At 38.6% G+C, this 25,311-nt stretch overlaps 1 protein-coding gene across 12 annotated transcripts in view; it reads right to left on the minus strand.

Annotated features, from left to right (window-relative positions):
• Positions 1–25,311, minus strand: part of LOC107873311 (syntaxin-binding protein 5-like) — a 52,674-nt gene that overhangs the window by 20,787 nt on the left and 6,576 nt on the right. For 8 of the 12 annotated variants that reach the window (XM_047414792.1, XM_047414797.1, XM_047414796.1 and 5 more), the window contains exons 2-8: positions 19,878–20,008; positions 18,922–19,006; positions 18,348–18,401; positions 17,905–17,996; positions 17,686–17,815; positions 16,464–16,539; positions 15,844–16,247 (exon numbers count right to left, since the gene is read on the minus strand). In XM_047414792.1, the coding sequence (XP_047270748.1) occupies positions 15,844–16,247; positions 16,464–16,539; positions 17,686–17,815; positions 17,905–17,996; positions 18,348–18,401; positions 18,922–19,006; positions 19,878–20,008 (972 nt within the window). Of the gene's footprint in view, positions 1–15,843; positions 16,248–16,463; positions 16,540–16,689; positions 16,707–17,685; positions 17,816–17,904; positions 17,997–18,347; positions 18,402–18,921; positions 19,007–19,877; positions 20,009–25,311 lie in introns of all 12 variants that reach the window. The other 4 variants (XM_047414798.1, XM_047414802.1, XM_047414799.1 and 1 more) reach the window with 3 other exon arrangements.

Raw genomic sequence — 25,311 nt, forward strand, 5'->3', positions numbered from 1 at the left:
CTACCATACAAGGCCTCTAACGGAGCCATCCCAATGCTAGAGTGATAGCTATTATTGTATGCAAACTCTATGAGAGGCAAATACTCAACCCAACTACCACCATAGTCAATCACGCAAGCCCTAAGGAGTATGAAAGCTATGATGAGAGTACACGTGAGGAGTGTGAAAATTCATTTTCTTCACCTTGTAGTACTTCTTATCAAGATCAACATGGTGTGAATGGTTATCCTAGCTATAGTAGAGGTTGTCCCACGAGAAAAAGAGGATATGCATCTCCAAAACCGACGGGTAATCATGTGCCTTACAATGTTGATCCGAGAAAGAGTGTACACTCCGAAAAGGTGACCATTTGTGGGATACCGGACTGCCTCGTTGTGCTAAATGATAGGTACTATAGAAACTACATCCTTCCATCCATGGTTGACTACGTGGAGTTGTTTCGAGAGCCTTTACTTGTTCCATACTTCTTGGATGGGTTTAAGGTTACCGAGAGGGTGAAGGTTGTCTTCTCCCAATTTGATTACCATGAGGAGGTGTGGTGCGATGTTTTTCCCTTAACCTACGGTCATGTGAGCTTGGGTGTTGATTGGTTTGCACAACATAACATTCCAAATGTGCAAAATTGGCCTAATGTTGTAAGAGACCAATGGGGAAATCGCCTCGTGACGTACATTCTGCCCATGCCGCAAAGAGAAATGCTCACCTACTCCAATCCAAATGATGATGAGAGACAAAAGATTGAGAGGAGTAAGGGTGTGCAAGGTTGTAATTCAAGAGTGGAAAAAGGAGAGGTTGTGTGGAGCGAAGTGAGGGGATTGCCACCAAACCGAGCTAACATTGTTTGTCCTTCTATTTCTAAGGACATTTGTGTAGGTACCGACATGGCAAGCAAAGGAGAGAAATGCCAATTTGCTGCCCAAGCTTGTGGAGGACCTTCACAACACGACAAAGGAGAGTCTACTCAAGAACTTCAGGGTAAAATAGCTAACTCTTACACTTTGGTGCATATGAATGATAATTGTGTAACTAGTAGCCTATTGAGTATGAGTTGTAGCTTACTTACTTGTGAGTCTAATAATTCTTTGCCTCTTATTGATGATGTACATGTTGTGAGTGTGGATACACTAGTTGATCCTATTGACGACGAAATTGATTTTTCTTGTAAGAGCAATTTATGTCTACCTAGTGTTGAACGAAAGTACATCGTCTTGTGTAATTAGTGTTGATCAACTTATGTGTGAAACTTGTCCACCACTTGAGGTAATGTGTGATGTGCTTAATAGAACTCAAGTGAAAATGTTGGTCATCAAAATGGGAGTGAACCCGAGAGCTATTCTTGGGATAATCTTGTACTTGAAATCTCTTTGAAACTTGATATTGATCTTTTAGAGGGTGATGAACGTGTTTGTTCCGAATCTGCTCGTGAAATAGATCATGCTCTCTTTAGGTATAATGTCTTGTTTGAAGATGCTATAAACACTCCTAAACACTCCTAATAGACCTAGTGTGAAAATGATGGTATAGCTTACCTTGGAAGCTATAGCCTATATGCTAACCCACTATGGTGTGACAACATTCCTCCTAAAGATGAAAATCTCTTCTTGGAAGATGAGAGTACTCTTAAGGGTAAGGAATGTGTGGTCTTGGAAAATAATTCTCCTTCTATTTTGTGTGACTTTATTGTTGAGAGTACTCATGGTGTGATTGGGACTCTAGTAGTGAGTACACACATAAGGGCACCTTTGTAGAAGTCGACTTGACCTTTCTCTACTCTTTATTTGCTTTGGATGATATGTATACTATTGTAGAGAGTATGCCGTTTACTTTGGGTGGAGACCACGGGAAAGGAAAGTGTTGTCTAGACCCGTGTCTATGGCCACTCTTCCTGTTTGACCTCGGTGCCAAATGTAGAAATGGTGATGTTGGTGAACCCAACTTGTTGCTTGGTCTACATGACAAGCAAAGTGTCACTCTTGGTGAATCTCATAACCAAATCTTTTGTACATCTTTCATTGAGTTTTTAATATTTCATTCAAAGGATCCTTGGTTATACTTCAAGTATGTGCCGCCTTGGCGTGATGATGTTTATTATTATGCTAACCCTAACCCTCATGCCATGAGGATGTTGTGCTTGTTTGTCTTTTCTCTAGTTTTGCAAGGTGCGAATTCGAGGTTGAATCATTTTCAAGAAGGGAGGATGATGCAAGTTAAATGGCCGCCTTAAATTTCAATGACATCATTCAAAGTCACTACGTGAAGAATCAAGCTTTGGTCGCATGGAGGGCACGGGATCATACTTGGAGGGGTCGTCTTGAGCATGCCATTAAACAAACCTGAGTGTGGAAAATTGCTTGGAGCCTTGAAGACTTGAGGGCTATCGGGTTTGGGCCATACTTGGTGGTTCACAGTTTTGGTTTCCTTTATTAAGGGCATTTTGGTCACTTAGCCTTAAGAAGTCTAAATGACACTCCATGGCCGCCCCACCTCATTAAGGGCATTGGAGTCATTTTGTCTTTCTTTTGTAATATACTATATATAGTCTCTTTTATGTCTTTTCTCATTAGTTTATGAATGATGAATGTATGAAACATTGAAAATCCTTTCTTGAGAGTAGAACACCTTAGTGTAGTCTTAGTTAGGGCTTGGAATAGCCATTGTAGTTTAGGGCTTGGAAAAGCTAATATTGACCTTGCTTGGAAAGGGTGGATCTTGAGATGAGTTGATTCCCTTGGCAGTCACCGTAAGAGTGTGGTGTCGATTATTACATTCATTAGGGGTTAGTGTTGATATACACTTGGTTCTTTATCTTGTGATAACCTATGTCTCACTAACTATCCTTTTCTTTCTTGTATTCGTGTATGTGTTTATGTTCTAGTAATCCAACCCGTGAGTTGTTATTGTTCATCTTGTTCATCATCTCGTGGTTGTTAACATAGTTTGGGTTAGCTATTTTGGTCTGTTAAACACCCTGTTCATCTCGTTTTGTTGGTTGTCGTGGAATCCGAGAGTTGATCTCCAATAGGTCCTCGAATTTTGTGATTTGTGGACTGTTTGGAGTGTGATTTCGTGTATCCCTTGTCATTCTTATATCAGTCCAAAAGTCGATGAAGTGAACGATTGATTGATAATGAGCATAATGTGTGTTGTACCCTTGTTGTATACTTGTTCTAACTTGTTCAAGATTGGTTCGATATGTGATAACGTGTTAACTTGTGTTTATTGCTTGCCTTACCCGTTATTCTCGGACAAATGATCCAAGTGTAGGAGAATTGAAAAACCTAGACTTTGAACCATTAAAAAATTTCTTCAATTGATGTCACTACGGTGGGTACAACTAGGGGTATGCTCGTAACCCTTGCATACGAGTCGTATCTTCCTTCCCCTCCCCTCTCGTATCGTAGGCAGTGTGGTGAGGGTTACTTACTATCCTAGGTACGAGTGACCCCCTCCTCAATCGTACCAAAGGGTATGAGTCATACCAAGTAAGTCGTATAGAGTTTGGACTTGAACTTTGAGTGGATTGTTTTTGATACTGTTGAAGCATACGAGTTAGGGGTTGAGTCGTACCCTTTGGATACGACTCAAGGGTATGTGGTTGTACCCATAACTGTGCAGGTGACCTAGGAGAAGACTAAGGTACGAGTCAGGGTACCACTCGTACCCTAGGGTACGGTTCTCCAAGTGAGTCATACCCCTGGACGAGTCCATTTTCCAGTTGAGGGCATTGTGGTCATTTCCTACACCCTAAACCCTAAATCCCTTCACTATATGTGTATATGGCCTCCGTAAACACATTTTGAGTTGATCAAAATCCAAAACACTCTCTCAAATTATCTTTGAAGAATTGGAGGCTAGGGTTTCAAGGGTGATCTTCAAGAGGCAAAGTGAAGTCAAGACTCTTGGTGAATCAAGTTGTCAAAGGCATGCAACTCTTCCCCTTGTTAAATAACTCTAAACCCATGTATTTTACACTTGGATTAGTAAGTGTACATGGTGGTTTTGAAATCAAATGAAAAAGGATTTTGTTGCCTAATGATGAATAATGTTGATCCTTGCTTAGACTTATGTTCATACATGTTATTGATGATGATTTGTATGCGTGGGTGCTTGCTGTATGTGGTTTAACATGAGGGTCTTGAGTAACCCCAATCTTGAGGATTTCTACCGTGAAAATGGCCTTGTTAAAGGTATGCACATATAGTGTTTGTGAAAATGTCTAAGTGAATTGTCTAGTCACATGTGGTGATGTGTTGAACTAGCGCAATGGCCCAATAAGTATGAATGATTGATAAATGGTGTTGTAAAAGTATGTGAGTCATGTATTGTGAAATGATGACCTTGTTGAGTTAATGACTAATAAGGGGTTGAAGTTCCTTAATATGACATTGAACTTGAATGTGTGTTGAGCTAAAGTGTGGTAAGAATGTGGTACAAGATTGTTAATGAAATGTGAATAGTTTGTGAGGGACTTGATGACCGTAAATTGAATTGTATGATGAATTGAATGAAGGCAATAGCCTATTGAAATGGTTAAGCAATGAAGGCTCCCATAAGGACTATGGGGTCATGCATGATGTTGAATTAGCTAAATGGTTAAAGTCCTTAAGTGTTGTATGGAATGAATGTTGATGCATGGTCAAAGGGTTAAAGTCTCAATGTCAACTAATGATAGTTGTGATGGCTTGAGGTTGAAGTCCCTTGCCTTATGAAATGGCTCGAGGTTGAAGTCCATTGCCTTATGAAATGGATTGAGGTTGGGGTCCCTTGCCTAATGAAATTGCTCGAGGTTAAAGTCCCTTGCTTAAAGAGATATCTTGAGGTTAATGTACCTCGCCGAATGAAATGGCTTGCGGTTAGAGTCCCTTGGCATGAGGTTAGAGTCCCTTGTCTAACGAATGGGCATGAGGTTAGAGTCCCATGCCTAGATGAATGTGTGTGTAGTTGGAGTCCTTTGTTTGAATGATTAGGTATGTGGTTAAAGTCCTTGGCTAATGAAAGTGTGAGTATGGTCAAAGTCCTTTGCCTAATGATATGAAAATATGGTTAAGGTCCTATGCATAATGAGAAACGCTTGAATCTTGTAAGTGTGGAAGATCGGAGTCCCCCACTTCATGTCTAATGAATGAATGTTCAAGAATGTTGTTAAGCCTTGTTTTCTTGATTTGCATGTGATATACCTATATGCAAGGGAAGGTGTATGAATATGATATATTGACTTGTTGAATGATGATGCTATTATATCCTTACCCTTGAGTTACATGCTAGCGCTCCAACCACTATCCATCTCCAGACGCTATGTCCCCACGCGGCATAGGGGCCGGACCATTATCTTCTCTTCCTGCGCAGTGATTAGGTGATCAAAGCGGTTCATACATTAACTTCGGAGTGGTGAGCGTCCTTATTTCGAAAGACATTCATTCTTAGTCTCCTATCTTTAGACTTAGTCTTATTTTTACTTGGTTTGGCTATTGTCGGGGGCTTGTCCCGACATATAGATTTCTAAACATCAGTTTGTACAGAGGTATTGTGGATGACTGTGGACTTGGGTGGAATGGTTAGATTGATGAATCTAATGAAGTGTTTAGACATGTTTAAGTTATGACTTGTAGTGTGTTTCCGCTATCTTATTATATGGTCGGGATTCATCCGACCCTTGTGATTTATATTGATAATTGGGTTGGATTATCGAGGCGACCTCCGGTTCACGTGGGCTTGAGGTGCCCATACGACATGGCCCGATTTCGGGGCGCGTCAGTATTCTCTACCATCAACCGGATACCACCCTCCATCCCCCCTTTTCTCCCTCTTCTCCCACCAAATCTCTCTTGATGAACTCGATCATTGACTCCATAATCATAATTATTACCATAAAAAAAACCATGCTCTTCAAGGTTATGCTGGCTTTCATCTTAGTTCTATTGGCTTGTGGTGGAAGATTTCTTTGTTGATTTTCCCTTTTTGGTTGGAAAAGTAGCATTAGGAGAGAGGGTATCTTGCACTACCATGTGGGATGGAGTTGTATCAAGAGGAATCTTACTTGATCCCTTAAGTGGTTGTTTTGCTATTTCTTGGTTTCTCACCCTTCAATCCACATCTTTCAATTTTTCCTTCATTTCTTTCGATAGTTTTTGAAGCAAAATTTCCATTTTGCTAGAAAATTCTCCCTTTAATTGAGTCATTGTAACTACAAAAATAAATAAAAAGTTACTAGAAAGAGTTCCTCACTACTTACTCACATCACATTTCCCTATTTTTGTCACTCACACTTGTGTATCACTCTAAGGCCAAAGGCTTTTAAGGCTACCCTCAAATGAACTCACCTTACTTTTACTTTTTACCACTCTTGAATAACCTAATGTTGAGAGTCAACACCGTCAAATAATTCACAAGTGGTACTACTACTTCGGGATGGAGTGGAATTTATGTAATCAAGAAAGGACAACTAAAAATAAAGGACAAGAAAACAAATAAGCCACAACGAAATGAAAGAAAAAAAGCACGACATAATTTGACACAAATAAATTAAAAGGACACAAATTAGTTTATCATTAAGCATAAATTAATACAACAACAACAACAACAAACCCAGTGTATTCCCACATAGTGCGGTCTGGGGAGGGTAAGATGTACGCAGTCCATACCACTACCTCCGGAGAATTAGCAAGGCTGTTTCCGATAGACCTCCGGCTCAAGACATTAAGCATAAATTAATACTCAAAGTAAACTAGCTAGAATTAACACGAAGCGAAGAGAAAATAAGTTTGAAAGATTTGAACTATTTTGTAATTCTCAAATTCATTCTCTAAGAAAAAACTCATTTAAAAAAAAAAATCCATCTACTTCAATACCGAAACAATTGAGCTCAAGTTTGAGATGTAACTTCCCCAAAACTTTATCAACAGCCTCTAACTAATAATTTCTTCAACCAAACACCAAATCAACAAAAATCATTTTCAAGTTTCTTCTTCAACACGACTTTCAATTTTTTTTTAAGCCATGTATTTTTTGGATTTGTTTTTTTCAACTAGGAAACAACAACATCTAACTCGAGGGGTAATATCAAACAACATTCAATCAAATTCAATTTTTATTTTTATTTTTTTTTTGGGGGGGGGGGGGGGGGGTTTCTTTTTTTTTTTTCTTTTTGAAAATATCAAAACCCCAAGACTTAGATTTGTGAAAACAAATCTAATCCAAGCTCTTGATACCAATTTGATGTGAAAAAGATAAAAAAGAAAGAAAGATGGGCACAACTAGATTCAAACAATTAAAAAATGTAATGGTGAAACTAATCAAAACACCACTTAATTGGGAACTAAAAATACCTAATCTATTAGAATCCTCAAGAAGGTAGTAACCTTACTACTTGCAAAGAGCAAGTGTCGAAAATAAACAAAGAGTTCTCAAGTTCTCAAAAGAGGCACTAGTCTTCAATCTTCAAAACTAGTGGTTCAACCCTAATAGTTGACTATTTATACTAAGGGTTGAAAAAAGTAAAGAAAAACCAAATTGTCCTTCATTTAAATTACAAGCTAATTCAAATGGTAGACACTTAATATATTAAATATCTTCAACTCATCTATATTGGCATTTCCATGATTGAGAGGTGACCGAGCTCCAAAGGTTGATGGCCATCCTTCACAGGCAAGTCAATTCTATAGATGAACCTGATCCTTCGTGGTTGGGTTTGAGGAACAATGGGGTTTTCTTTGTTAAATTTGTTAGAATATGAGTAGGATTAGAAATATTATATAGAATCCTAGTTGGAAAAGGAGTCTAATGTAGTATCTATAAATAGAGCCTAAATGTAATTATTTAGATACACAATTCAATAATATTTTCTCCATTATTCCTCACATGGTATCAAAGCATCAGTGAGAAACATTCGAAAAAATTAGTCAGATTCTGGTGACTGTTCAATTCTGGCAACTGTACATCGATTGTGTCATCTTTTGATTTGCAAGTGTTGTGCGAAAACCAACACTACCATGAGGCTTGGAATTTTCAGGCCACAAAACCACAGCCAGAACCACCGAGAAACAGCAACTCGCGCGTCGGCGACAGTGAGTTTTCCGACGAGATTTGTGTCATGCGCCAGGAGATTCCGATCGAGCTTCTTGGTTTTTCTTTGTCTGTTGGAGTCAACCAAGTCTTCCGACCAAATTCTGGCATTGTTTCCCATATTTCGATCGCTGGAGTTGGGGTTCCGACGACTTTTAGAATTTGACGACATCTACATTTTTTGAGATTCCGACAACAGATTTCCAGAATATTTTGGCTGCAAAATTCTGATTTCACAATATCTTTTGGGTGTGATACTTTTGACTTAAAAAATACGGGAATTAAAAGTTCAAGTCCTATGATCACTTTCCAATCCTTAATGAGGAGATCAGAAAATCAAACGTCCCAGTCCATGAAGAATCAACGAGGGGGAGGTCATTTTGGAAGATCTCGACGTTGGTGTAGTTATTGTAAAAAGCTTGGACATACTCGTGACGTATGCTATTTTTGACCTATGTGTGGTTACTGTAATAGGCTTGGACATGCTCATAGAATATGCTATTCTTTGCATGGTCGACTACCTAAAAATGGTCATGTTGCTCAGTCTAACACCGCAGGTAAGCAATAAGTGTAATTATCTGAAAAAGAATATAATGAGTATCTTCAGTATCGAGCAAGTAAGCAAATATCTCTACCAATAGTCTCAACTGCACAATCTCATACCTTTGGATCATGGGTTGTGCACTCTGATGCTTCCGGTCATAATTCTGATGATAAATCACTTCTATCAAATATTTTTTATTCACAGTCTCTTCCAATTGTCACAGTCCCATGTTTTGCTATGTTTTTGGGGCGATGCAGTTATTGCATCTTGGTATTTAATTAATCGGATGCCCTTATCTTCCATTCAAAATCAAATTCCCTATTTAGTATTATTTTCTTTGTCACCTCTTTGCTCTCTTCCCCCTCGTGTCTTTAGGAGTACATGTTTTGTTCATAACTTCACCCCAGGAAAAGATAAATTAGCCCTTGTGCTCTTAAATGTGTCTTTCGTGGTTATTCTCAAGTACAAAAGAGATATCGTTGTTACTCACCTGATCTGATATCACATTCTTTGATCTCAACCTTACTTTACATATTCTTCTGATGTACATTAAAGTGATGCTACTTCAAGAAGGCCTTTCACAAGAAGTCAAGCTAAAACTTCAAGCATTTCACGCTTTATGGATGAAGATGGAATCTTTGGAAGGTTCCACACCGGACCATAGATGCCCCCAAAATCCTACTCCATTTCGTTGCCAACATTTTTAAACTGAGCCCCTGACATAAACTCCCCCTGTTGACTTCCATACAATCCACCTTTATATTTTTCCAAAGCAAAAGTATTCCACATGCACTTCCCCGAGCCGGGATGTAATTACACTTATCCCATTGCCCCCACTTCTAATGAAACTATCCATCAAAGTCTTCATTTTTGTTTCTTGGATCCGTATCACATTTGCCCACTCTCTAAACCTTACTTTGATGGTGGCCCTCTTATTAGGGTTGTTCAAACCCCTCACATTCCATGAAATAATTTTAACATCCATGAATAACAGTGTTAACTTCTTCCCCACCCTTCTCTTTCCCCGAGACCCTTGACCTTTCTTTCTATTTCTCCTTTTATATACTATCAGTTTTCTTTCTCCCTCATTATCCTTACTCGAACACCCTTGCCTATCTTCCCTAGTACCTTCGTTCTCCTCTCCTCCAGCCCCTCTTGCTTCTTTTTCGATGTCTCGAAGCAAACCTAGCACCCTATCCTTTTTCCCTTCAAAAATCACTCCTAAAAATTCCTCGAATTTGAGATAATTCCCATCCACCCAACTAGACACGCCTTTTTCTACCTTCACACACACTAAAAGGAAGTGCATTGACTCCCTGAGCATCACTACAAACACCTTTAGTCAAAACAAGCAACTGAGGAGAATGTAAAACCTCTTTGCCCAAATTTAAATCAAATTTGGCATAACTGCAGCTTCCCCCGAGCCTTTCAGAATTAGATCTATTCAAATCCGGGCGAAAAGCCACCAAAACGGAGGTTTCCGGGATGGCAAAGTCAAATTCCGGCGCCAGCAAGACCATCGGATCTCCTCCAGCCCTCGAACTAGTTAGAGAAGCATCGCCTGACGTCACTGGTGGCCCAGAAAAATCATTCCCACCAAAATGGCAACAACCCAATCTCGAAAATTCATTTTTAAAGCCGCCGAAACAGTGATTCCGACCAGATGGGGGCTTCACTAGCCTGAAAACCCGCTTCTTTCTACCCTCATACCGGAATTAGGAAAAATATTTGCGTCGCCCGGCTCCTGCCTCAAATCCGAGCCTCTATCTAAGTTTTTCGACTGCCGTAATCGATCTCCGATTGTCGGTCATCGGGAAGACGATACCCTCATTTCTGAGGGAAAGTCGACCGGTTTAGTACATATCCGGTTCCTTTTTTTTCTTTTTTAAGAAAGGTAAAGTGGTATTCTTCAGCAATAAGGGTGTGCTGGCAACCTCCAAAAAATTACAAGGGCAAGTAATCATAATTACAGAGAGCCTAAAAAGTCTACAAACAATTCAACTTCACCTACACCCTCTTCCTTACACCAAAAATACAGAGTGTTAATGTAGTTTTCCTTAACTTTCTGCATTGGATTAGTAATATTCTCTAGAGATCTATTGTTTCTTTCCTTCCAAACGGACCACCATATGCGTGAAGGGATTATACTCCACCAGTTTTTCTGTGTCTTGCTACCTTCTCTCCTCATCCAATAGCTTAAAAGATCTGCAGTATTTCTGGCATCACTCATGGTCCTTGAACAAGGTTGAGAAACATATGCCACAACTGGACAGTGACTTTGAAATGAAGACATAAATGGTTGTTTGTTTCCTCCTTTTCCTTGCAGAAGAAACCCCTAGAAACAATCCGGAATCCCCTCCTTTTCAGCTTCTCTTGAGTTAGGCAAGCTCCTCTACAGACCAACCATGTGAAACACCTAACCTTGGTTGGGATATTACACTTCCAGACTTGTTTCCAAGGACCAGAAATTCTCGCAGGTTGTACTAGAAGATCTCTTTTGTAGAGTCTACCTACCGTAAACCTCCCATCCCTTCCATGCCTCCATCTTATAGTATCAGGTTCAGCATTTAAGCCGGGGAATTCACTCAATCTTTGTAATAATTCGGCCACTCTGTCCACCTCCCAATCATTTAGAAGCCTCCTAAAAGTGATGTTCCACCCTTGAAGTGACTAAGTTTCAGCAATAAATGCTCCTGGATTACCACAAAAAGATAATAGATCTGGAAAAGCTTCCATGAGAGACTCCTGGCCAATCCACTTATCTTTCCAGAGCCGTATCCTAGTACCCTCTCCCACTTTGTCGCATATATTCTCAATCAATTTGGACCATAAATTCCTGATAGTCCTCCAAACTGAGACCCCATAGGTGTTAGTCACTGTATTGGAAGTCTATTGAACAGTTTGCCCATATTTACTTCTTATAACTTCCTTCTAGAGAGCACGATCTTCTTTAGCAAACCTCCATAGCCATTTTGATAGTAAGCATGTGTTTTGTAGCCTCAAATTCTTAATACCAAGTCCACCCTATTGCATACTGAGTTGTGTAGTTTGCCACTTCAATAAATGAATACCTTTACCTTCCTTGTTGCCCAACCATAAGAAATCCCTCAATTTATCCAATCTTTCTTCCACATTAGCCGGTAAAGGGAAGAGGGACATGACATAAGTCGGCAAGGCATCCAGAACAGAGTTGATCAGAGTTGTTCTACCTCCAAAGGATAGGTATTGAGTCTTCTAGGTGGCTAATTTCTTCTCATTCTTCTCCACAATTCTATCCCATAACTCAACCTCCTTGTGGTTATATCCCAAAGGCATTCTAAGATAGGTAGTTGGGAGATTTTCTATCTTGCAACTCAATATATTAGCTAGACATTGAATGTTAGCAACTTCCTTTACTTGAAACATGCTGCTTTTTCTCCAGTTAACACAGAGTCCTGATACTGCTTGGAATACCCCTAAAATTACCCTGATAAAGCATACTTGTTATGCCTTAGCTTCATACAACAACAAAGTATCATCTGCATAAAGAAACCGACAGATTTGCAACTCTTGACCTGCATGACTGCCTATCTTGAAACCTTTTAACCAGCTTCTCTGAATAGCAACCCTCACCATGTTATTAAGCCCCTCCATAGCTAGGATGAAAAGAAGAAGGGAAAAAGGGTCTCCCTGTTTTAACTATCTTTCGGAAGGAAAAAAATCCAACAGGTTCTCCATTGAACAAAATAGAGAATCTAACAGTTTTGGTACAAAAGCTTATCCATGTCACCCATTTATCTCCAAATCCCATCTATTTCAGAATATCAATAAGGAATTCAGTTCACATGATCATAAGCTTTTTCAATCTCAAGCTTACACATGATCCTTGGAGCTTTATCTTTGAGCCTTGAATCCACAAATTAACTAGCTATCAAAGCAGCATCCATTATCTGTCTTCCTTGGATGAATATCATTTGATGTTTGTTGACTAGCTTACTGATTACCCTCTTTAACCTTTTTGTCAGGAGCTTGGCAAGGACTTTATAAACCCCACTAATGAGACTTATTGTCCTAAAGTCTCTTAAGTTCAATTGCCCTTGGTTTCTTAGGGATGAGCGCCACATTAGTGGCATTAAGGCTCCTCTCAAATTCATGTCTCTCATAGAATTTCTTTTTGAAAATTAAATAGGTTTAACCTCTCTCTCCATATTGTGTCACTTACCTAGGGATAGGGAGGTCTTTTTCCCAAATTAGGGTTTTGCCTCCTTTTCCAATTTTCAAAATTTCCATCTTGAATGAATTTGTTTGAACTTTTCTCAAAAAAAAATAAAATTTCCTTCTCCCCCTTTCTTCTTCCCACATCTAATGGCCTTCCCATTGCTTTAGACCTCACCTCCTTCATAAACTTATTCTCCTTCTTGTCTCCTCTAATACCACTTTCTCTCCTACTATAAGCGTCGAATTCCTCCCACATATCTACTTTCAGTTTCATGGGACGAAACTCCATGGAAAGTCAAAACTCTATACTCCACTTCTCCACCATCCACCTTGATAGAAACCGGTATCCCCCCCCCCCCCCCCCCCCCCCCCCAACTTGCACTAAAATTCTCACCCTTGACATTTCGTGCAAGCTGCATATCACATTCACAAAGCCCCCACAAAAATTCCCAACCTTTTTAAAAAGATTAATACACCATAAGTGTACTAGCAGCCCGACCAGATTAATCACCATTGTATCACTTGAGCCGTGTGGATCAACACAACTTCATGCCCTAACCATCTCTTCAGTTGCATAAAGTTGTTGTCAAACCATTTTCTGCCCTCATGGAGAACCATCATGGCTTGTTCTTCATCCACAAAACAAGACAGAAATTGGGCCTCGTTTAACTGAGTTATTTTCATGCCCTCTGCTACCCCTCGCTCCTCCACTGCCAATTCCTGATCGCCTCAGGAGTACAACCCATTTGTTACAAGAACCAACCAAGCAAGATTTCAAAAAGCTTTTCTTTTCAAAATGAAATCTTTTGATAATAAGAAATTGGGTTCTATCGATGGATCTTTATTCCGACATCTACCCCCTAAGTCTAGAGAAGGCCATGCTAAGGCTTCTTTGAAAGCATTCTCTCCCCTTCCTAGATTCTAGTGAGAAGTAGGAGCTTCACTCACTAGGAGAAGGGTCAAAGGAGTGTTTTTGGGAAGAATTAGGAGATGGTTTAGGGAGGTGGGATATTCCTAGGGTTTTAGGTGGGAATTTTAATATCATTAGATTCTCAGAGGAGAGAATGAGGGTAGGGTGGTCTCTAGAGCAATGGAGAAGTTCTCGGAGTTTATTGATAACCTTTCTCTTGTTGATTTGCCTTTGACAGATGCATCTTATACTTGGTCCAAGTAGAGGACACTTTTTCTAGATCGAGACTTAATAGATGCCTCGTGTCCACGTCTTGGGAGGAGTTGGCTCCCAATGTGATTCAAACCCATCTTACAAGATTGGTTTCGGATCATTCACCTTATCTTGTTGGATTGTAGCAAAGGAAGACGGACAAGGTCCCTTTTCAGATTTGAGAACATGTGGCTTAGAGTGGAGGATTTCAAGGATAGGGTGGCTGGATGGTGGAATAGTTATGCGGTGGAAGGGAGGCCTTCTTTTATGCTTGCCAAAAAAGCTGAGATTGCCTAAGAGAGACTTAAGAGAGTGGAATAAAGAAGTATTTGGTAGGGTAGAGGTGAAGATGAGGAAGATTATTATTGAAATGGGGGAGTTAAAGAAGATTGAAGTAGGAAAGGAGTTGGAATTGAGGGAGAAAAGAAAGAAAAGTGAGGTTGAAAAGGGAGATAGAGGAGTTGGCTTTAGCTCAAGATTAGTTGGAGAGAAAAATTGAGGGCATTGTAGTTGGAAGAAGGGATTCTAATACAAAAAAATTTCATCGGGTAGCGGTCGCTAATAGGAGCACACTTTTATAGAATTGGTGGAGGTTAATGGGGTGGTGCGTGTGGGGAGGGGGGGAAGGAAGTAGAGGGGGCAATTGTAGATTATTACAAACGGTGGTTTGAGAAAGAAACGAACTGGAGATCTAAGTTGGGGGGGGGGAGGGATTTAGTTTTTAGTCATATTGGCGAGGAGGAATATGAGTAGTTAGAGAGGGCTTTCGAGGAGGAAGAGGTGAAGAGGGCGGTAGAGGGTTGTGCGGGTGACAAAGGTCCAGGGCCTGATGGTTTCTCTTTGGCTTTCTTCCAGCACTATTGGAATACGGTCAAAGTTGATGTGATGGATACTATTGCTGAGTTTCAGGAGAGGGGTAAATTCGAAAAAAGTTTGAATGCTTCGTTTGTTGTCATTATCTTTAAACACGAAGGAGCTTCGTGCATAAATAATTTTAGACCTATTAGTCTAGTGGGGTACATTTATAAGATCATCTCTAAGGTGCTTTCCAAAAGACTTAAGAAGGTGTTAGATGAGATTGTATTAATGTAACCAATTTAACACGCTAATTATCCAAAATTAACAACTAACTAAGAATAACCACACAAGTTTGTAGGATGTAATTTAAACCATGTGATGGGGTGGTGAATTTAACAAGTTGGGGTCATAGCCTAACCCCTCACCACAATGGTGTCCTTTTGAATTAAAAAAATAACAATGTGATGATGTTATTGTTCTCTCTTTGCTGATAAAAAAGTGCATGCCATGATATTCCCCTGACTAACAAACTTAGTGCTAAGTGTGTGACCATCTCATCTAAAAGCTTAAGCTATTAGAGAGAGAGCACACTTTTACTTATTTATATTCTCAACATGACCCCTCAAATGAGGACTTGATTCCTTTTTTAAGGGCCAAGCATATGTGTGCTATGGTACCATGTTGAAGTATGTGACCATTTCATCTTAAGCTTGAGCTGATAGGGAGAGCACAGTTTTATTGATTTAATTATATTCTCAACACTTGGATTAAAATTTTGAAAGTCAGTTTTGTTAACTTTTTCAGATGTGTAAGTCAAATTGCTCCTTAGACTTTAACCAATTAAAGCAACAACAATAACAACTAAACCTCAATTTCAAGCCAGGTAGGATCAACTATATAGTCCTCTATATAATTTTACATCATCTGGATCCATTTCATTCAAAAACTCAATAATTTTTCGCTTGATTCTGCATGTCTCAATCTTTTTTTTTAAGTGCCATATCCGCTGAATGCTAACAGAATTATGATAGAGATGCACAAAATGACTAAGATGGCAAATTAAATTAGGATTAGAGCTTACCGTCAAGGCCTCATCTGATCCAATTGAATCACCACCATAGACAAACAGTTGGCCCCCACAACCATTCTGTGCATTGTTAGCACACCAACGCAGAATAATAGCAGGGAGTCTCCTGCCTCCTGCTGAGAGTTGCAGCTTGACATAACTAGACGAAGCTTCAGCCTCTGAACTTTTCTTTCCTAAAACTGATAAATTCCACAACAAGATATCGCCATCAACATAACCAACAGCCAAAATTGACCCATCATATGACAACCAACAGAGTGAGCTTATTTCTTTTTCCCCTTCTTGATTATCTGATGAAGCACGGAACCTTTCTTCACTAGAACTTTTTGAAGCATAAACAACAATTTCATCCTTTGATTGGAGTTGTTTAAACTCTCTAACAAGAGCAGCTCGAACTTCTGTAATGTCCCAGAGAACAATTAATCCATTTTCATAAGCAATCAGCACCCCGAAGAAACAAAAAGAAAGAGACGATGCTAAGACCCTGGAAAGTATTTGATGCAGCAAGATACCAAGGATAGATGTGTGATATGAAGCAGAATAATGTGGATGCTGAAAACAAGTCTAAAAATGGAAGACGAGAAAATACGGGAGAAATTTCAGTCGTGTCTTACCTGTTTCCATGTGAACTAGGTTGGGGAAGTAAACCAACAATGGCAAGTTGGTTGGGCATTGAAATCTCAGCAGCTTCTGCAACAGATGGTTATGGGAATATAAGAAGACGTTCACATAAGTTAGTCTACAGATATTGTATTCATCTGTACACTTGCTTTTGGAGGATAAAAACCACACTGCAATTTACAAACATGGAAGATCCAAAAGAGCAGGACACTGACTTACTCCTATGAAGTCAACACCTGCCAGGAAAAGGGAAGACACAGAAATGAATTTCTTACTCAAATTGACCTTAAGAGTTTCTAATTATCAGTTGGCATCCTACATATTACCTCCTAATTCAAAAAATTTGTGTTTCTGATTTTAACTTCTAATTCAAAAGATTTGTGTTTCTGATGGTAAAATTATAAGCTTACTGATTCTGTGCTCTTCTGGGAAATCCTAAAAATATGAACCATAGCTGAAAAGGCAATTGTGTTATTAGGAGCACGTCAAAACTAAAAGAAATTTCCGAAAGACTGGCTAGTGTAATGTTTGGCATACATCAACCTCAGAATTGATGTCAATGTTCTTATACGAACCATCACCCCTATGTGCAAATTTTAGGGCTTACTACATGCTAATCATGAATCACATGTAGCAGATATTCTTAGTAGTGGAACTGCATGTCAAACAACGCTTCACTGCTTGGCCTCTAGTTCATGTTTTAGTTTTCCTGTAGTTTTGTGAATAAAAATGCAATCGAGATTAGAAAAACTGTCAACTAGTTTATATAGTCATTTTTGTGCCAAATCTTGACTGCAAATTGATCAAAACATAAGTTTTCCCTAAAAACTATATGTATAACAAGAGAAATAAGTCATATTCCCAGGAAATGCAGATCTGAGAGATTGTGCAAATTGAAACTAGAGAGAGATCCAAGAAAAAATATGGGATACAAAAGAACATTCCGAACAAGAGATAAAATAAAAGTGAAAATGCATCAGGAAAAGAAGAAAGATATAGCAATACGTTATATAGCAATACGTTTTTACCTCAGTCAAAATAAGCTAGACGTTTCCACAACCAAAACTGGATGGAAGGCTAAAAAAGATACGAAATAAGAAAGAAAAATAATGACTTCACATCATTTTAAGTTTCTCTGGAGAAACATGCAACTAAAAGAACATTTAGAAAGTAATTTCCGGTAAACGGCCCTAACTATATGAACCTACTATATACCAGATTTCTGAAAGCACTCCCATTACCAGCTATAAGATTCGGAGGGATGTGATAAGGCAACAGTTCGATGCTTCCTTCTCTTCCCTCATACTTGAGAACAGACAGATAACCATATTCATCTCCCACAAACCTGCATACAGTCATATTGCATGTATCAAACGAAAAACTAACAGCACTGCGAACAAATATCCTCTGAAACATCAATATCTACCCATTTACATGTGATGAGTGTCATAGATCACGGAGAATGCAGTAATATTGGACTCCCACTGTAAATTAGACGATATTCTCCTGTTCTCTAGATCCCAAATCTGTCAATTGTTAAAGGAAATTAACTGTTAAAGAGAAATGAGTGCAGCTGCAGCATATGGAAAAGCGGGGAAAATATAAAGCACTGATAGAGGAGAAGAAGAGAGAGGAGAAGATTCATGGCTGACTAACAGTAATGCCATCTCCCCCGAAGACACATGAATGCGAGAGAAGAGTTTCCTGGGTACCTGTGTCTGTGTCTGTGTGAATTAACTTGCCTACACTCTCGTATCAAAAGTTTCCCTCAAAGTAAAAGAACATCGCCACACATCTCCACCACTGAACTAAAAGATTCAAGTAATACCCAGCTTGGAAACCAGGTTAAATTGCTTAGCAGAAAAATAAAAGCTTACCTGAATTTCATTTACATTTGACACACCCACTAAAAATCCTTGGTTTTGCAGGAACTGGAAAGAGGTAAGAGAAAAATATATTTACATCAAAAGATCACCAATACATACGCACTATGAAAGCATAAAGGTTGAAACTACAAATTCCAGCACACTTGTCCTATTTCATTTTACCATTATCACAGCCATTTCTAAAGCTCATAATCATACACATTTGAAGCGTAGGGTAACCATCAGCCGCGTAGTAAATTATATAGCATCAAGTATAGGAAGTGTAGAGTCAAGAATCAGTTTGCCAAAAATATCATGAACCCAGATATGAAGTTCATCAGTTGATAATGCCAAACACCAAAACAAAATCAACAAGTGATAAACAAATCTCTGTGGAGAAAAGACCCTTGGAAAGAAAGAAGAAACAGGACAGCATAGATTAAAAAAATCAGTCACATGTTTTGACTACAAACTAACAGAAAGCCTCAGCGTCAAGACGAATTCCCACACGCTCCCATTCTTAATTTAGAAAAAAGCATATGTGCAGATACACACAGAGAGACCTCGCACAGCTCAGATTACAAACCTCCAAATTCTTGAATGGCAATGGCTTTGGAGAGAAAAGAAGGCCCTCAACGTTAGATCCACGAATCACTTTAATCCTTCCATCCCTATACATATAACGATTATTAATTGTATAAAAGTAGGACAGAGAAATGTAGATGGGACATTTCTAGTTGATGGAAGTTCCTTCAAGCTACGCATTCCTGCTTGTCGCAAATGAATGCAGAAGCTGAAATGACATGATTTTGAACTATGTTTGAGGTTGAAGAAGTTACATGTATTTATAGGATGGAGTATAAGTTCAGCTTACAATAAATGTTATGTCCATGTGACCTGAAAATTATGGCAATTGGTCCTTATATGTGTATTACATGGTGATGCTTGAGTTTGGAAGCACTATAAATTGTATCTATTGCACAAGAATTGTACAATGTCGTGTTTTACCATAGCAGTCCTTACTTTTAATTGCAAGCATGGGTTATGGAACCATCATTACATCATTTGATGCTTTCTATCACTCCTAAATGAGAATGGGATGCTACGGGAAGTAGACTGCAACTCATATTTTGGGAATAATCTACAATGGTTACTTTAGTACTGGTGCTAATTCACCTACTGAATGATTGCACTATAACCAGCTGAGCCATGAGAAATTCAGTATGTAAAAAGTTGATTACTCCAGGGCATTTGGGAAGAAATCAGTGATGGGATCCTGCTAAAGCTATCACAAGGGGTATCAGAAAAATTCATGTCATTAGTTATGTTAGTTACTGTTTGCAATTCTCTCAAGTAACTTATTACTCCCCAGATGAACTCCTCAAAATTTTGTGCTACTTCTAAAGTTGAGAAGACTATGTCCCTTGTTACTGAAGGGGACAAAACATATAAAAACATATAATAAAAGGTTTTGGTAGACTAAACAAAGCACTGTCATAAGAATCTTCGAAGGCATATAAATTAATATGCTTTTTTACTCACAATGTTCCTATTGCCAAGAGTTGTTGAAAAGGGTCAAATGCCAGAATGGACACTGTAGATGGAATCCCATAGTGAACAGAAACTGTTGCTTCCAGGTCTGTCAATTTCTCACTTCCTTGGAGTGCATTATTCTGAGAACAATGTGGTAAGGGAGTTTTAATGCACACTACAGTAAATTCAGCACATAGAGACTATTAGGTTTGTGAATTATATACTATGCAAACAGACATTAGCGTGAAGTAAAGGAGCAAGTATTGCTCATGCAAGCTGGAAGACTTTCCAAATGACTATTAAACAGTAACATATCTTGCACTGATAAAAAGAAATGAATGCATGAGAGAAATATTAATCATCTCTGCACTGGCAAAGCAGCACAAGTGGAACTTAGAATTGCCATTTCTCTTCCTTCATGTTTTCTATCTTCACTGCAATCTATTGATTGGCCTTTGAAGGAGAAATGTCATTTACATAAGTTCTTTTTTGCTTTCTCCATCCTTACTAGTCCATAGGATGCTCTTCAGCTAAGAAGACATTCTGGTAGGAAGGCCGACCACTACACGAGTCAACATCAGCTCAAGAGAGCAGTTAACATTCCTTGATTCCCCTTCATGAGCAGCAAGAGAACAAAACTCGACTACAGACAGTATCATGCTGGATTGAGGATCTTATAAGATGGAACGAGCTCTTTCATTGTGTTGCATTTTACTCGGTATAACCCCTGATCCAGTCTACTGTATTTGTATTGGGGCAATTCAAGAACAACAATTAGCTGAACCTAATGTATGGAGTTTACCCTTCACAATGTTACAAACCAAACTTTTGAAAATTTGGTATTGTCTCAAGAAGAAAACTGCTAATTCCATTTTAATCATACTCTTGTTATCTTTCTATCTAATCTCATCAGGAGCCTGAAATCAAAGCCCATAGCCCTATTTTCATAGGACACGAAACAAGGTCCAGATAATGTTACCTTATATTTCAATTCTTCATTTTTCTTTTTTGAGAACGGTTTAACAGTATTTTCATCAAGGATGGGGTACCCAAATCAAAGGGATTACAATAGAAGAAAAAACATTCTCTATGAAATCTAGGACAACAAAGATAGATTCTATATTTTCTAGGCATCCTTGTTTAGACCAAAAATAGTAAAGCACTAAACACTTCATCTTTAAATTCTGCATAGTCTTTTGGTCTTCAAAGCATCTTTGGTTCCTTTCTTTCCATAAGGTCCACCAGATATAGGCTGAGACAATTCTCCATCTCTCTTTCTGACTAGATAGCCTTCCTTCTCCATTCCATGCTTCCATCTTATTAGAATATCAGTTAATTCTAGTGGCATCATGATAGAAACTAGGATAAAGAAGAGATGGGAATGGAACTTTACTGGTTAAGTAAAGTGAAATAATCTTAAAACTGCCTTAACCAATAACTATGTCAGAGTGGACAATCTCCAGTTACAAAGATAATACTAATACTTTTTCTTCTACAGTTTTTTTCTACATACATTTTAAACTAAAACACAAGATAACTCCCACCAAAGATAACCAGTTACTGTTGTAGATAACTGCTGGTAACTACTATAATACTAACTGCTGCTAATATATTTATCCTATTTCAAACCAAGAAACTAATATAGATAATCTCCACATGCCAAGGGAGTAGTCGTATCAGTGCATCCCTCTTGAAAAGCCGCCTTGTCCTCAAAGGTAAAAAGAAGGAAACTGCGCAGCTAACAGATCATAATTCTTCCAACTTGCTTCTTTGAGAGGTTGACCAACATAATATTGGATCAATAACTTGAGTTGCGGATTGGCAGTTGGGGATCCCCAACGATGAGCCAGAACTTGTACAGGTGAAATAATGAGCTCACGTTCATCATTTAATGGTAGTTTTGATGGCTGAAAAGGTACTTCAGAAGAAAGGCTAATTGGAATGATGCTATTGTGTGTGATTTCTAAGGAACACCTTGCAATTTATAAGTTTTTCCATTCAATTGGAAGATCAGAAACTTTTCGTTCCAATTTGATGCAAACCATGTTGCCTCAAAACCGTTTACGAGTCAAGCAAGGGAACTTCGAGCCTTACAAGGACTATTTGCAAAGAGGGAAGCGTCGGAGCTTGTTTGGGAGTACCAAACAAGGCCCTTAATTCATTAAGGGTAGAATAGTAATAACTAGTAGTTCTTTTTATTTTGTGTTTAGTTCATGTTGAATATTGAAAATACTCCACTTTGAGAGTTCAGAGATTGGTTGAGCTTTGGTTGAACTTTGTTTAGAAATGGAGGCTGCAAAGTGATTAATTCTCTTGTTGGTCTTCATCATAGGTTAGGTGCTTTTGTGGATTAATCAAGTGAGGTTTTTGGGTTTAATATACCTATTAGTTGCTCTTGATTTCCTAATTTGTGTCTAATCTACTATCTTTCCTTTTCTTTATTCTTAATTCCAAGTTAGGGTTCTTAGTCTTTGATTTTTCCTTTTTTTTTAATTTTTCTTGTTAATTAGGGTTTCTTAGGACTAATTTGCATCAAATTGCCAAGAGCAATTATTTGCCAATCTTGAAAAGCGCTCTTTTTGTGTTGATGAAGTTGTCTTTTGGGGATTTGTTGTAAGCTCCTGGGGTGTTTAAGTGGATGATTCCAAGATAGACGCTATAAGAACTTGGCCAACTCCAAAATCCATTAGTGATGTAAGGAGTTTTCATGGATTGGCTAGTTTTTATGGAAGGTTTGTCAAAGGGTTTAACACCATAGTCGCCCCGTTGACGAGGTAATCCAAAAGGATAAGCCTTTCAAGTAGGGTGATGAGCAAGCAAAAGTGTTTGAAACTTTGAAATCTATGCTTAGCTCCACTCCTTTGTTACAATTGCCCGATTTTGAGAAAATGTTTAAAGTTGAATGTGATGCTAGTAAAGCAGGCATTGGAGCTGTCTTAATGCAAGACCAAAAGCCCATTGCTTATTTTAGTGAAAAGTTAAAAGGTGCAACTTTAAACTACTCTACTTATGACCTTGGATTGTATGCTTTAATTAGAGCATTGGGAATAGGCAACATAACTTGTGGTCCACATAATTTGTCATTCGGACAGAGCATGAGTCCTTGAAACACCTTCGGGCACAAGGAAAGTTGAACAAAAGGCATGCAAAGTGGAATGAGTTTCTTGAAACTCTCCCCTATGTAATCCAATACAAGAAGGGGAAGGAAAAAGTGGTGGTCGATGCCTTATCAAGAAAACATGTTATGATAAATACTTTGACTTCTAAATTGATGGGTTTTGAATGCTTAAAGACATTGTATCTCAAAGGACCCCTACTTTGCGAAATTTTTTCTAGATTGTGAAGAATGGAAAAGGGAAATGCGGACAAAGGATAGAACTTCTATTCCTTTTTCTAAGTTTGATAATTTCTTGTTCAAAGTTAAAAGACTTTGTGTACCCATGAGCTCTTGGAGGGAACTTCTTGTGAGGGAGGCACATGATGGGGGATTAATGGGTCACTTTGGAATTGATAAAACCTTGGGAATTTTTGAAGAACAATTTTATTAGCCAAAAATGCGAATTGATGTTGTTAAAGTTAGTGGTCAATGTGTTGCGTATCTAGGCTTCTTCCCCAAGGCTTTATATACCCCTCTCCCCACTCTTCAAAGACCTTGATTTGACATTTCTATGGATTTTTTGTTGGGCTTGCCAAGGACTAATCGAGGAAAAGATAGCATTTTTGTGGTGGTTGATTGATTCTCTAAAAATGGCTCATTTTATTGCATGTAATGAGTGTGATGAGGCACCTCGTGTTGCATCTTTATCTGTTGAGAATGTGGTCAAGTTGCATGGTATTCCCAAGATCATAGTGAGTGATAGGGACTAAGTTTCTTATCTGTTATTGGAAGGCATTGTGGGGATGCCTTGGGACTAGATTGTTGTTTTCCTCCTCTAGTCACCCACAAACCGATGGCTAAACCAAAATGGTGAATAGGACTTTGGGTGCTATGCTTCGGCCCATGGATAAGGGGAAATTGACCTCTTGAGAAGAGCATTTGCCTTTGGTTGACTTTGCATATAATAAAGTAATTCATAATCCTACATGACTCATTTTGAAATTGTCTATGGTTCTAATCCATTAACCCCTTTAGATCTCACCTCTTTGCCTCAAGATGTTGTTTTGAGTTTAGATGGTAATCAAAGGGGCGAAGCTATGAAGAGACTCTGTGAGAAGGTTCGGCTCTAACTTGAGAGAAAAATCAAGACACGGCTAAGAAAGCAAAGGGAGAAACGAGTTGTGTTTGAATCAGGAGATTGGGTGTGGATCCATTTTCGCAAGGAAAGGTTCCCAAACAAAAGAACAGGAAAGTTGATGCCTAGAGGAGATGGTCCATTTCAAGTTCTTGAAAGACTCAATGACAATGCCTACAAGATTGACCTACCTCCAGATTGTCAAGTCCATAACACCTTCAATGTGAGTGATCTCTCACTCTTTGATATGCAAGAGGATGATACTTCAAATTTGAGGACAAATTCCTTTCAAGAAGGGGAGAATGATGCAAACCATGTTGCCTCAAGATCGTTTACAGAGAGTCAAGCAAGGGAACTTCAAGCCTTACAAGTACTATTTGCAAAGAGGAAAGCATTGGAGCTTGTTTGGGTGCACCAAACAAGGCCCTTAATTCATTAAGGTTAGCATAGAACTAAATATTAGTTCTTTTTATTTTGTGTTTAGTTCATGTTGAATATTGCAAATATTCCACTGTGAGAGTTGAGAGATTGGTTGAGCTGTGGTTAAAGTTTGTTTAGAAATGGAGGTTGCAAGGTGATTAATTCCCTTATTGGTCTTCATCATAGGTTAGGTGCTTTTGTGAATTAATCAAGTGAGGTTTTTGGGTTTAATATACCCATTAGTTGCTCTTGATTTCCTAATTTGTGTCTAATCTACTATCTTTCCGGTTCTCAGTCTTTGATTTTTTCTCTTTTCTTAATTTTTGTTGTTAATTAGGGTTTCTCAGGACTAATTTGCATCACAATTGGCTTGTATCATGTTCAAGGAGCTAGTGATTGTATACCTAACAACATGTCTACCCAACCAAAGGAAAATGGAAAAAATCGTCCTTTATAACCAACTTAGAAACTTCTATTGATAGATCCCGACAAACTTTATTGCATTTAATAATTTCACGATTACCTATATGGACACCAAAGCTAGGGGTATATTGGACTGCCAACCCAAGTTCTGTGACAATTTCTTCTGCAACAAAATTATGTGTCAAACCACTGTCTACCAACATCAACACTTTACGCCCATAAAGAGTGCCTTGAAATTCAAAGTTGAAGTAGATTCTTTGCCCACAAGTGCATGAAATGAAATGAGATTCTGCCAAATTAGTAGGGGGTATGCGTTCGTTTTGGTTATGTGCAACACTTTGCATATTGTTCTCCTCTTGCATTAAGTG

This window comes from Capsicum annuum, chromosome 6 (assembly GCF_002878395.1).
Source record: "Capsicum annuum cultivar UCD-10X-F1 chromosome 6, UCD10Xv1.1, whole genome shotgun sequence".
Classification (NCBI taxonomy): Eukaryota; Viridiplantae; Streptophyta; class Magnoliopsida; order Solanales; family Solanaceae; genus Capsicum; species Capsicum annuum.